At 39.8% G+C, this 12447-nt stretch overlaps 1 protein-coding gene across 2 annotated transcripts in view; it reads left to right on the plus strand.

Moving 5' to 3' along the window:
• Nucleotides 1-666: 666 nt before the first annotated feature.
• The window catches only part of NAA35 (N-alpha-acetyltransferase 35, NatC auxiliary subunit), a 49293-nt gene continuing 37512 nt past the window's right edge, over nt 667-12447 (plus strand). Inside the window, exons 1-3 of one of the 2 annotated variants that reach the window (XM_016222874.2) lie at nt 667-863; nt 1597-1725; nt 8002-8035. In XM_016222874.2, coding sequence (XP_016078360.2) covers nt 1602-1725; nt 8002-8035 — 158 coding nt within the window. In that variant the 5' untranslated portion in view covers nt 667-863; nt 1597-1601. Of the gene's footprint in view, nt 864-1596; nt 1726-8001; nt 8036-12186; nt 12255-12447 lie in introns of those variants that run through there. The other variant, XM_087822734.1, reaches the window with a different exon arrangement.

Consider the following 12447-nt stretch of genomic DNA (forward strand, 5'->3'; position numbering starts at 1 on the left):
CCAGTTGCTCCACGTCCCAGTCAACCCCGGGAATCCTCTTTTAAACGTTAATGGGTAAGTAGCGGTCAAGATGCGTTTCTTACCTGTACCAGGCTACTTACGTAACCCCACTTTAAAACTGATTGTTTCATTAAATTTTTTGTGAGAGTTTGAAAGAAAATGGCTGGCTTTACCCTGCAGGTACTTTGTTTCTATTTTCCTTCACGAAACCCCCAGGCGCTCTCCAGAAAACTAAACTGGGTGTCGGGAAGCACTAACTCGGCGGAACTCTAGTTGCCAGAACCTTCCCTCAAGACCGCAACTGCTGGGCTCTACTAGCACCTCCGCGACTCCCACGAACCTTCACGTCACCTTCCCAAGAATTTCCCAGGTAGCCGCGCGGGACTGGGCAGCCCCGCGGCCCCAGGCTCCGCCCCTTACCGGGACCCGCCCACTATCCTCCCTGGGGACTCAACGGACCTCGGGAGAAGGAAGGTATCCTCCTGTCTCGCGAGAAGACAAGACCGCCGCCTCCTGCCGAACGGTGGCAGTGGCGAGGGAAGGGGTGTGGCCCGGGAGCTCGGAGTCCCACGAGTGTGGAAGGGGCGGGGTGGCGCGCACCGGGCGTACGCATGCGCGCACGCAGCCAGTCGCCTGAGCTGAGTGGGGAGGGGGCGGCGGCGGCAGAAGAGGCGTCGTTATTTCCGCGGTCTGGACCGAGCGTGGCTGCGCGGGTGGCCACGGGTGTAGTAGGTAGGGATCGCCCGTGCGCAGCCATTGAGACTTCCTGTCTCCCGTGTCCGAGCGCTTCAGACCCGGCTCGTGTGGCAGACCCTGGGGACGCCAGGTCACCCTGCGGCCCCGGCCCTCCAGCCGCTCTTCAGGTAGGGGCTGCGGATTCCCGGGTACCGCTGCCCGCCGAGGCCCCGGCCCTGACGGGTGTTAGCGGGGCGGAGACCCGGTGGGTACTAGGCGTGCCCGCACGGCCGCGCGACAGTAACCCTGTCCGTGCTTTCGCGCCCTGTGGGGCCGAGGCCGGGGCGCGGTGACCGGGGTGGGGGGGCGCGGTGACCGGGGTGGGGGGGCGGGTCCCCGCCTCAGGTGCGCCCCAGCTCTGGGCCTGGCGGGTGGGACCCTGCGGTGCGCTCCCGCTCGCCGTGCCCTGGGCGAGGCTGCGCCGCGGGTCTGCGGGCGGAGGAGAGGTTGGCCCAGCCAGCGCCTGGCAGGTGAGGGGCCACCTTGAGAACAGTTGCGGGAGGGGGCGCGGAAGAAGGCCTTGGTCATTTGCGGCCTGTGTTGAATGTTGGAAGCCCTGGAGTTGGTTCTGTTTGGGCCAGCGGTGGGATGGTGTGTGTTTTTTCTCCTTAAATAGTGAGAAGGCAAACTCTTTATGAGCACTGGGAGGTGGCTGGCTAAGGAAATGAGCAGCAGTAGTGTTAATTATCGTGAGATTTAATTGTACGAAGATATGTTTTTCCAGTAACAGCCTCAAACTCAGAAGAGCTCTGCTTAAACAGTTTAGTAAGATTTTCACCCAATACTTAAACACACATGGCTTGCAAACACGCCGGCCCTGAAAGCTCCATCCTGTCTTTTACACCAGTATTAATCTTGTAGGCATAATGGTTATGAAAGCTTCCGTAGAAGACGACGATTCAGGATGGGAGCTCAGTGTACCAGAAAAGATGGAAAAAGGCAATGCAAACTGGGTGGACATAACTCAAGATTTTGAAGAAGCTTGCCGAGGTGAGTTTGAATTTTTGGATTAGAAGTTCAAAATCCGGGCAAGAGTAAAATAAAATTTTTTTTTTCCTGCATTGTCTCAGTAAGTCAAATCAGTTAAGTGTGGCTTGCTTAAGTTTGTTAACCACACTTACTCATTCTCTACCCTCTAGCTTTAACTTTCATTTAAAGCCAGTATATATAAATAGCATTAAATACAGATGTTGAGGTGATTTCTTCTATTAAAACTTTCTAACTCTTTAAGTAAAGATTAGAGAGTGTATAGCAATAATTTTGAACTGTGTAAACAGGGATTGTGTGGACCTAAAACACAGTAGTGTTATTGTATACTTGAGGTTTGAAAATGGTGAGATTATGTCATTCTCTGCCTGAGATCCTCCAGTGGCTTCCTGTTGCATATAGAATAAATTTCAACTTCTTCCCCATGGCCTATATGATCTGGTGCCTGCTTACCACTCAGATTTTTTTTTTTTTTAATCCTCACCAGAGGATATGTTTTTTATTGATTTTAGAGAGAGGAAGTGAAAGAGACAGATAGACAGAAACATCAGTGTGAGAGAGAAACATTGATCAGTTGCCTCCCTGACTGGAATCAAACCTACCACCTTTCGCTATATAGGACCAAGCTCCAACCAACTGAGCCACACCGACTAGGGCCCGATTTCATTTTTGTATCACTGCCCCACTGGGCTCATTATGTTACGTACAAATCCTTCTTATCTTACTAAACACTCCAAGACGGTACGGTCCCCCTTCCTTTGTGTATTTTATTTTCTGTATTTTAAATTACTTTGCCCCTGGGTCTTCACATAGCTGGCTCCTTCCTGACCACTTAAATGTTACCTCTCCAGTGAGCACTTGGCAAAACAACCAATCTAAGCAGATTCACCCCCTCATTCTCTTCTGTCTAACTCCAGCTCAGTTGAATCACCCTGTTTTATTCTCTTCATAGCACTTACATACTGTCAGAAATCATCATTTTCAGTTATTGTTTATTGTCAGTCTCACCCACTGGATTGTAAGCTCTGTGAGTGCGGAGATTTTGTCAGTAACCCTAGCCCACAGAACATTTCCTGGCATATAGTAAGTTTGGTAAGTGTTTGGGCATAAGTGATTGGAGAAATGTACATGTTTGTTGTTTGAGGGGAAGGAGCCTTACTGAGGTGGGAGATTAAAGATATGAGAAAGGAACAAAGACAGAGTGAGAGCTTGAACTTTAGGAGAGTATTGGGTGAAAAACGTGGAGAAATTAACTTGGGGGTGGAGGAAGAATAGGGATGTACTCAGACAGGAGGAACTGAGGTTAGGATGGTAAAGGTATAGGTGTATTTCTAACTGGATGAAGAGGAATGGTGGGGGGACTCACACCTTGATGGCTTCTCTATTCTTAGTGAACAAGGTTAGTCTTTGGTGATGGTGAGGTGGAGTATTTTTAGAACAGTGGTCTTGAGAGGAGTGAAGACTTGGAACAGCTGTAGGTAGAAAGGGAGCGAGTTGTGTATAAGCAGAATGATAAATCATGTGCCTACCCCTAGACTCTTAAAATGTGTATCCAATTAACATATGCCTAAGAGTGACAGGAGAAAGAACATTAGGCTGGGAATTAGGTGACTGCCCATATATGTCTTATCTAAGGGAGAGAGAAAGAAGTGTAAGTTACAGTGTAGTTTTTGTGCTCAGAGATCTTAGACTATTAAGTGATCTTAGACTGATTTTAAGTGATCTATATTAGAGGGCTGTCATTATGAACCTAAATGGGAAAGGTTTTATAAAGTATATATGGCTTAAGTTGGGCCTTGAAGGATTGGTTGAGTTTCTCTAAGTGAATATAAGGGAATTATTCTAGACCGAGATGAACCATTAGAGCCAGATACAGTTTTTATATTTGAGGAACAGTGATTAATTCTGCTTCTTCATGGAAGGAACCTAGAGTAGGAGATATGGTTTAATCCCTGCTTTAGTGTGGATTGAGAGAGGGTGGCATGTTATTTTGTTGCCAACATCTAACCATCCTATTAACTCTTCCATAATTAGCTCTTGCATTGCCTCAAGTGGCACACATGTGAGGTGTACTTCTTGAAACTGAAATGTTGATATAGAATTAACCTTCCTTTACATGTAGATTTAGGACTAAAGACTGTTGTCAGGTCTGCAGCCTGTGGTATTAATAATTTGTTTTCCCCTCTTGAAATAATCAGATTCATTGCCTGAATTATAGTTTAGACTTCTGTTCTAGCAACTTTCTGAAAACTAAATTTAAAACAGACATCATTATATCCTTTTCTTTAACCTGTTTTTCCTCTTCTTTTGAGTTAATTTATACCCTTCTTTAAAAAACATTAATTCTAGTGGTTTTAATGAGATTTCAGGAGGAAATTAAAAGTAGTTGCATGTGTTCAGTTCGCCACCTTTATGCAGGGGTAAACTGATTGATGTTTAAATATCACTGTTCCAATGGTATTGGATTTCGGCTATGTTGTGGACTCAGGAGGGCTTTCATAGGGACCCTAGCTGGGAACTTAACCATCATTTGTAATGTTAATGTATAGAAATCTATTCAAAGATCTTTAATACCAGTTTACAAATAACCTTCTTATTTATAAGATGGCAAAACATGTTTGCATTGCATAGTTGCATGTTTTCTGTCCTGTTAAATGATGTTTCTTCAGGGGAATGATCATATGCTTCGGGGGCTCAGCACTGCTGCATACCCAAACTCCAGCCACTAGTTATGATTCATTGTTTATTTCCAAGGCAAAGGAAGTATGTTCTTAGCAAGATGTCGTGAAATTCTGTAATTGACAAATTAAGTTAAATTTTCTCTCACAACATTTCTATATATGCCTTACACAAGAGTGAGGATAAAATAGAAAGGTGGCTTTCTGTCAAGATTGTCCAGAATCTTTTAAATAATCAACTTTTTCTTGTATCTGATTTTTCCCTTTGCTCTGAGTGGTTTAAGCTATATACTATCTCACCTACTTAAGGCTTAACTTAAAAGTAGAAGTAACTAAAAATAAATCACTGTGTTAACTTAGTTCAGTGGTTTGGTGTGGTCCATAATCCCTGGGATCCCTAAGACTGTTTCATGGTAGGTCAAAACTATTTTCATGGTAATTATAAGACACTGTCTTACCTTTTTGACTCTCATTCTCTTTATTAGAGTACAGTGGAATTTTTGAGACTGCATGATATGTGATGATGTCATTGCTTTGCCTGCTAATGATAAATGTAAAACATTATTCTTCTCACTAAATTTTTTGAGAACTGCTGCCCAGTTGGAAAGACCCAGGTTATTTATGTCTCTAGTGCTATACAGGATCATGATTCTATGTCCAGTTATTGGTCATGCAGTGAGAATGCTGGTACTCAGTGAGTACATTTTAAAATTTACTGCCTATTGTTTACTAGTGAGTGAACTGATTACTGGAGTTCTAAGGGACCTTGTAAGAGTCATCTAGTTCAACCCCTCGTTTTATGAATGAGGAAACCAAGTCCCAGAGTGATTGACTTGCTTCTAGGTTTGTGGAGTGTGTGTTTATTTTTTAATCCTTACCTGAGGATGTTTTTTTCCATTGATTTTTTTTTTTTTTTTTTTTTTTTTTTTTAGAGAGAGTAGAGGGGAGGGAAAAGCGAGGGAGAGAGAAGCATCGATTTGACAGAGACACATCAGTTGGTTGCTGACCAGGGCTGGGGGTCAAGCCTACAACCCAGGTACATGCCCTTAACCGGAAATTGAACCTGGGACCCTTTGGTCTGAGGGCTGACGTTCTAACAACTGAGCCAAACCAGCCAGGGCTGTGGAGTGTTTTTATTTTAAAGTTTGGTGAAGCCCGGTTGGGCATGGCTCAGCGGTTGAGCATCAACCTAGGATCCTGGAGATCGCAGTTCGAATCCCTGTCAGGGCGCATGCCCTGGTTGTGGGCTCGATCAATGACTCTCTCATCATTGATGTTTCTGTCTCTCTCTCCCTCTCCCTCTCCCTTCCTCTCTCTGACATCAATAAAGATATATTTTAAAAATAAATAAATAAATAAAATAAAATAAAGTTTGGTGAAGCTCTTTGGTACCCAAATATACCCTAAGTATATGATAGATTATTACAGCAGTTCTCAGGGCTTTTTTGGTCTTGGGACCCCATTATATTCTTAAAAATTATTCTCTTACACTCTTAATTATTGTTTATGTGTGTCCTATGTAGATACTTACTGTATTCAGATTAAAAACTGAGAAATTTTAAAAATACTAAATTCATTTGAAAATGATAATAAGCCCATTCCATGTTAACATAACACTTTTCTAATGAAAAATCAATGTATTTTCCAAAACAAAAGTAACTTAGAGGAGTTGTTGTATATTTTTGAAAATCTGTTTAAAGTTGGCATAATGGGGGGCACCTGAATTCCATACCTGCTCTACATTCAATTGGTTACCCCAGGTTATTTTGGTTGAAATACATGAAGTATATCTGACCTCACCAAACATGTAGTTGAAAGGTAGAGTAAACTTTTTAGGTAATTGTGAATATTCTTCTTTGAATATTCTTTACAGGTGGTAGTTTCTTAAAGATTAGTTATGTGGAATGTGAAGCCATATCAGAGGATTTTTCATGTTTTGTTACATTAAAATCCGTTCGTCTGTCTTGAACTTTGAATGGAGCTTTTATCTCTACCTAATTTTGTAACATGCATTGCCTTTTGCAAAATACATATTGAGTTAAGCAGATCCTCTTCATTTCATTAAACAGTATTAAAAAGCACATTTGTTAATACCACCATCAATAGCTTCAGAAAAGTCTTTATAAGTACTGGGAAACTGCCAAGCTCACAGCAGCAGATAACCATTTTCAAAAATTAAGTAAAAATGGTGTTCTGTGATAATTGTGTACGTGCTTTTCCTCGAGACAGCTTCTTATACTGTATGCACTGGAAGTGTTAATATATACTTCCTGTTCTGTCAAATAGAATATTAAAAAGATGTGTACTCAAAGATTGAGATTTAATACGATAAATCAGGGCCAGCACTAGGGTGAACCAAGTAAGACATCTCGAGTGCAAAATTAAGAAGGCACTACAGAAAGCAAGTGCTTTGTTAAATTTTGTACAATGGTGCCTCACTTGTTGCATCCTGGTCCTGTCTCTGAGATTAATAATTTTTACTATTTCATCAAGGACTTCTTGAGTGAATTAAAAAAAAAAAAGTCTTGCAAGTACATGGAATTGAAAAATCCACTATTTAGGGTGGAGTCACTGTCTTGATTTGTGCTGAAGCTACAGCAATTTTGCCCAACATTTCTCCCCTCCCCCCTTCACATCATTACTTTTGTATTATCTATGCAAATACCAACACAATGAAAAAGACAACATTTTAGTAGTATTATGAAAATAATTTTAACATCACAGACTTCTGGGTTTCCAGAGCATCCTTGAGAACCACAGTGTGTTCTATTATATACTTTATTGTGGTATTTTGATATATGCCTTTCCTTGATTTGGTACATGAAACTGTTAAAAATGGTTGTTATTTAACTTGTGGTTAGCTAGGAGGATTGCTGTTATTTAACTTATGATTAGCTAGGAAGTTCTGAAAACTGCTTCCACAGGATTTGACCATCAAGTTTTAAGCTATTTAAAATGTCACAGTAGTGGTCCCCACTTTACCTGCTCATTGAAGTGACCTGGAGTACTTTAAAACCACTGCATAAGCCCCACCCCTAGTTGATTTGGGATGTTGCTTGGACTTTGAAATTTTCAAAAGCTCCCCAGTTGATACTAGTACGCAGCCTTGGTTGAGAACTGCTTTAGAGGGGATGAACAGTGTTTTGATTAGCTGTTTATGTAAGTGTTTTCTATATTATTTAAATAAAATTTAATTTTAAAAAATAGTTTTAACACTGTTCCTTGCACAGAAAGAGATTAGAGTGACACCAACTGGTTTAAAAACAACTTGAGAAATAGCAATAAGTTCTATGAAAAAGTTTATTTAGGGGGAATACTGGTGATTTTTTTAAAAATGAGGTTGGTATCTCTAATTGGAATATTTTGGCCTTTGATGGGTCATTTGTTAATTCTTAAAAGTTTAGTTTATGGTTAGTATCCAGATGTTCACTGTGTGGAAGGCATTGTGTTAGTAAGTGAGTAGAAATAATACAACCATATCTTAGAAAATGAAGTTTAACGCAGGCACATTTTTCAGGTGCTAATATTTTGTTTCATTTTTTTTCTTATTTAAAGTTAAATATGGTGTTATTCAAAGAGTTTTTCTCTTTGTTTCTTTTAGAATTAAAGTTGGGAGAACTGCTTCATGATAAGCTGTAAGTATTTGTGTCCTTTGAAATACTGTGGTGTGATATTTCCCTTTTTTCCCCTCATGTGCAGTAGGGTTCCTTGAAGTCTGTGATTTTACATTTAAAGCCATAAAAATAAAACTAATTATAAATATATTTTTAACCTTGGTGAGCTATTTTGGGGCAGCTGTCCCTAGTTGCGACATGAAATGTTTGTATCAGTGAACCTGTGACTTATGGTCCTTTCCTTGAGGATAAATGTACAGGATATGGAATTTCTTAAAAAAGGTATTGGTTATATGTCATATATGAGGCTGATTGTTGATCAGAGATAAGTGACTAAATGCCTGGATGAAAGTAGATTTGGAATCCCTGGAAAGGTAAAGTAAAGTGAAATGCTTAATTTATACTCCCATAGATAACCTCAGTTCCCATACTGCTACACGCGGGCTTAATTTGTAAGGTTAGGAATATGAAATTTTAAATTTGTAAGTGGGCAAGATTGGACATTTGGGGAGAGGGAGTAGAACCTGAAATTTAGTTCTTTTCAAACTTTAATGTGCATCAGAATCATCTGAAGGGCTTTTAAAAAAGTATATTGATGGGCCCCACCCCAAGGGTTCCTGTTTGGTAGGTCTAGTGTGGGAGCAAAGAAGATGCATTTTTAACATGGTCCCAGGTGAGATTGATGCTGCTGATCCTGGGATCACACTTTGAGAACCACTGTCGGTCATTATTTTGATGTTGCAGTTAATTATAGGAAGGATGTAATGAAACAAAATCACAAGCTGATGCAGGAAAGCTATAGAACAAGATTTGAGACAGCACAGGTAGAGGAACTTGGCTTTTTTTTATTAGGCTTCAGGCTCAGCCCAGGGAACAGCAGCCTACCCTGACCATCTATTCAAGTTGTATCTATCCTTCCAGTGCATATCTTCATTAGCTCTTTTGTTTCTCCCTAGCATGTACAGTCTTCTGACATACTATGTAATTTACTTGTCTTTATTGCTTATTGTGCGTTTCCTTCCACTAGAATCTAAGCTCCATGAGGTAGGCAAATTTGTTTTGCTCACTCATGTCCCAAGTGCCTGGCACAGTGTCTAGCACGGTGCCTAATACATAGAAGGGACTCAGTAAGTATTTGTTGAGTGAATGAAATAGCTACAGTCAAACTTTCTTTTAGGCTTTTCTTCTTTCTTTGCCATTTCTTGAGGCCTATCTCAGTTAATGAAATACTAATCATTCCATAGTGCATTACCACTATCTACTTTTATGGCTAATAAACCACAAATACTAGACCGTTGGGATTTCTGGATTACTTTTTATTATGTACTTGCTAAAACTTTGGGCATTGTAGAGTATAATGTGCCAATAATTGGACTTTCAAAATATAAAGAAAATGTAAAAATCTAAAAGTTACATTTGATGATTATTCTAAGCATAACTTTCTAAATGTTAAATAGAGAAAATTATTTACAGAAGGCAAACTGATTTGGGTTGGTGAACACACAATACAATATACAAATGATGTATTATAGAATTGTACACCTGAAAACTATAATTTTATTAATCAGTGTCACCCACCATCATACCCAAAGACAAGGACTGGGTCACCCAATTATTTTAAATGTACTAAAATGCAAGAAAAACAAGAATTTATTAGAGCAATAAAAATACTAAAATGGCTGATGTAATCCTTAAATTAAAAGGCCAAATGTTTAATATGTATTTTGACCATCAGTCAAATAGAAATGTGGATGGGGTCCAGGTGGCCAGAGGTGGTGATGTCTGGGAAGTTGCCTGGAAACTGATGGGCTTTCATGGTGGAGCTTCCTTTGGTCAGGAAAAGATCAAGGAAGAAATAAGCCTTAAACCTCACCCTGAAAGAAAAGTATTTAACCATTCTAGAAAAGGAAGCTCTAGCTTTAGCTCCAAGAATATCTCATATTCCTAGGTCTGGTAAGCAGTACCACCAAGGGTTGGTAAGAATCAGATGGCATGCATACCAAACACAAACCATTTAGAACCAGAAATTTCTCACTGTTTAATGAGATAATTCAGCTTGCCTTGATGATACTTCAGAATATTTGAGAACCAAACCCTAGAGAATGTGTGTTTCCTGTTACCCTAATTTATGGTCAAATGCATCCTCTTAGGAACACAAAAGGCAAGTTACTACATGATGAAGATCTTCCTCCAAATCCTCTAGACATTTAGACAAATATTCATCTACAGATGAGAATCATACATGGATTTAAAATACTTACCTAGAATGTGAAGATGTCATAGAAATGTCAAATGACTTTCGAAATGACTGTCAAAATAATCAGAATCCAGATCTTCAGGACAAGGATGTTAAAGGTTAAGGGAGAAGGAGGTGGGTGTTCTAAAATTAAATGATTTGAAAGTGCTGGATTAAACTAAGTGGAAGCAGTTACCTTCCTGCAGGACTCCAAGAGCTAATGTGCTAATACACTCGGTGCCTCTCCAAGAAGAGGACCTGGTATAGAGTTTCCAAAATGCTGTTGACCATGGAAACTTTATTTTATGGATTCCCTATTGGACTAATGTTCTACAAAAAGTATTTTGGCACATTATCTGCATTATGAAGTCCCATATATTTGTTCAGCGTACATTCATAAACCAAAATCAGCACAGGCTCTCTAGAGGCCATAACTACTAGGTCACATAACACTAAGCTTTCTCAAGACTCAGTTGAGCATATAAAATTGGTAAGGGTCTCCAGACTGCTATCCATAGGATTAAGCTAAAAGTTTGAGAAATACCAGTCCCACTAATTTATATATACAAAAGAGAGTTTTTAAAATCCCAAAACTGCATCATATAGATATTGTGCTGAAGCACAGTTCAGTAGAATAGAAGGGCACCACAGAGAGATTTAAATACACCCTCCCGCCCAGCCGGGTGTGGCTCAGTGGTTGAGCGTCAACCTAGGATCCAGGCAGTCAGGGTTCGATTCCTGGTCAGGGCACATGCCTGAGTTTGGGCTCAATCCCTAGTCGGGGGCCTGCAGGAGGCAGCGATCAGTGACTCTCTCATCATTGATGTTTCTATCTCTCTCTCCCCCTCTCCTTTCCTCTCTCTGAAAGCAATAAAGATATATAAAAATAAGTAAATAAATACACCCTCCCTTTGGAGTAGAGCAAGTTGACGTCATGCTTTCCTGTGTCTCGTTGAAGGTCTCCAACACTGAGAAAGCTGGCATAGTAAAGACCTCCTGAGGGTGACTGTGTGCTCCCTTTTCCCCTGGCCAGTTCCAGCCTCTACACCTTTGTATACTCTTTTTAAACTTCATCTGTACTTTTCCTCACCTACTCTGCCTACCTAAGTCTTTGCCCTGCCTGGTTATTTAATTATTTCATATATGCATGTCTATCTTTCCAAAAAATAAATTTAAGGCCCTGATGACAACAATCATATACTTCTTCCTGATTCCATCATAGTGTCTAGCTTAGAGCCAAACCTTTATGAAATATTGGCAATAATTGTTACATCTAAATGACATGACTGTAAGAGATTTTCTTATCACTTATATTTCAACAAAATTCCACTTAGGTGTCCTGAGAAATTAGACTAATCTGATGCTCCTGGTTCTGTTCTTTTTGTTTTGTTTTTTGTTTTTATTACTGGTTTACTTTTAAACATCAACACAGGTTCTGATTCTCTAAGATGCTGCTTTCTTAAAACTTAAAGAAGCAGCAGGAAGAAGGAAAATTGGACACCTAACACACGTTTGGTGAAGTGTTGATGTTACTAGAAGCTAAGTTCTAGAGCTGTGCTGTCCAGTAGTCACACATGACTATCAGCTGCCCCAAATTGAAATGTGGCATAATATATGCTTTGGAGTTCAAAAACTTAATATGGAATAAAGAATGCAAAATATCTCACTAATAATTTTCAATACTAAGGATTGATTAGAATAAAACTTTTGGATATATTGGGTTAAATAGAATACGTTATTAAAATCAATTTTATCTGTTTCTTTTTACTTTCTTGTGTGGCTACTAGGAAAGTTAGAATTATCTATGTGGCTCACATATTTCTATTGGTCAGTGTTGCGTTAGTGTTTTGAGCACCCAGGACTAAAATGTGGTCCAAATATTAAATGTGGTTACTAACTTATAGATCCTAGTTTCATTTTTTTTTCAAATTCATAGTGCTAAAAAGAACAACAACAATAAAATTGAAAAAAAAACAAAAGGCGGCAAACTGGAATCTGTTATAGGTCAGTTGATGTCTTTTTTTCCAAAAATTGCTAATGTGCAACCTGTTGAAAGAAGTGCAGTAATCATCTTTTTTTCCTCCACAGCGTGTGTAAAGTAATTTCAGTAACAAGTGCATGGAAGAATTTTTGTGTTGAAGGTTATTTAATTGAAGTAGAAGTGTTAGCAAGTTGGAAAGACTTAAATGTTAAATAC

This window comes from Miniopterus natalensis, chromosome 12, assembly GCF_054644295.1.
Source record: "Miniopterus natalensis isolate mMinNat1 chromosome 12, mMinNat1.hap1, whole genome shotgun sequence".
In the NCBI taxonomy this organism is placed as follows: Eukaryota; Metazoa; Chordata; class Mammalia; order Chiroptera; family Miniopteridae; genus Miniopterus; species Miniopterus natalensis.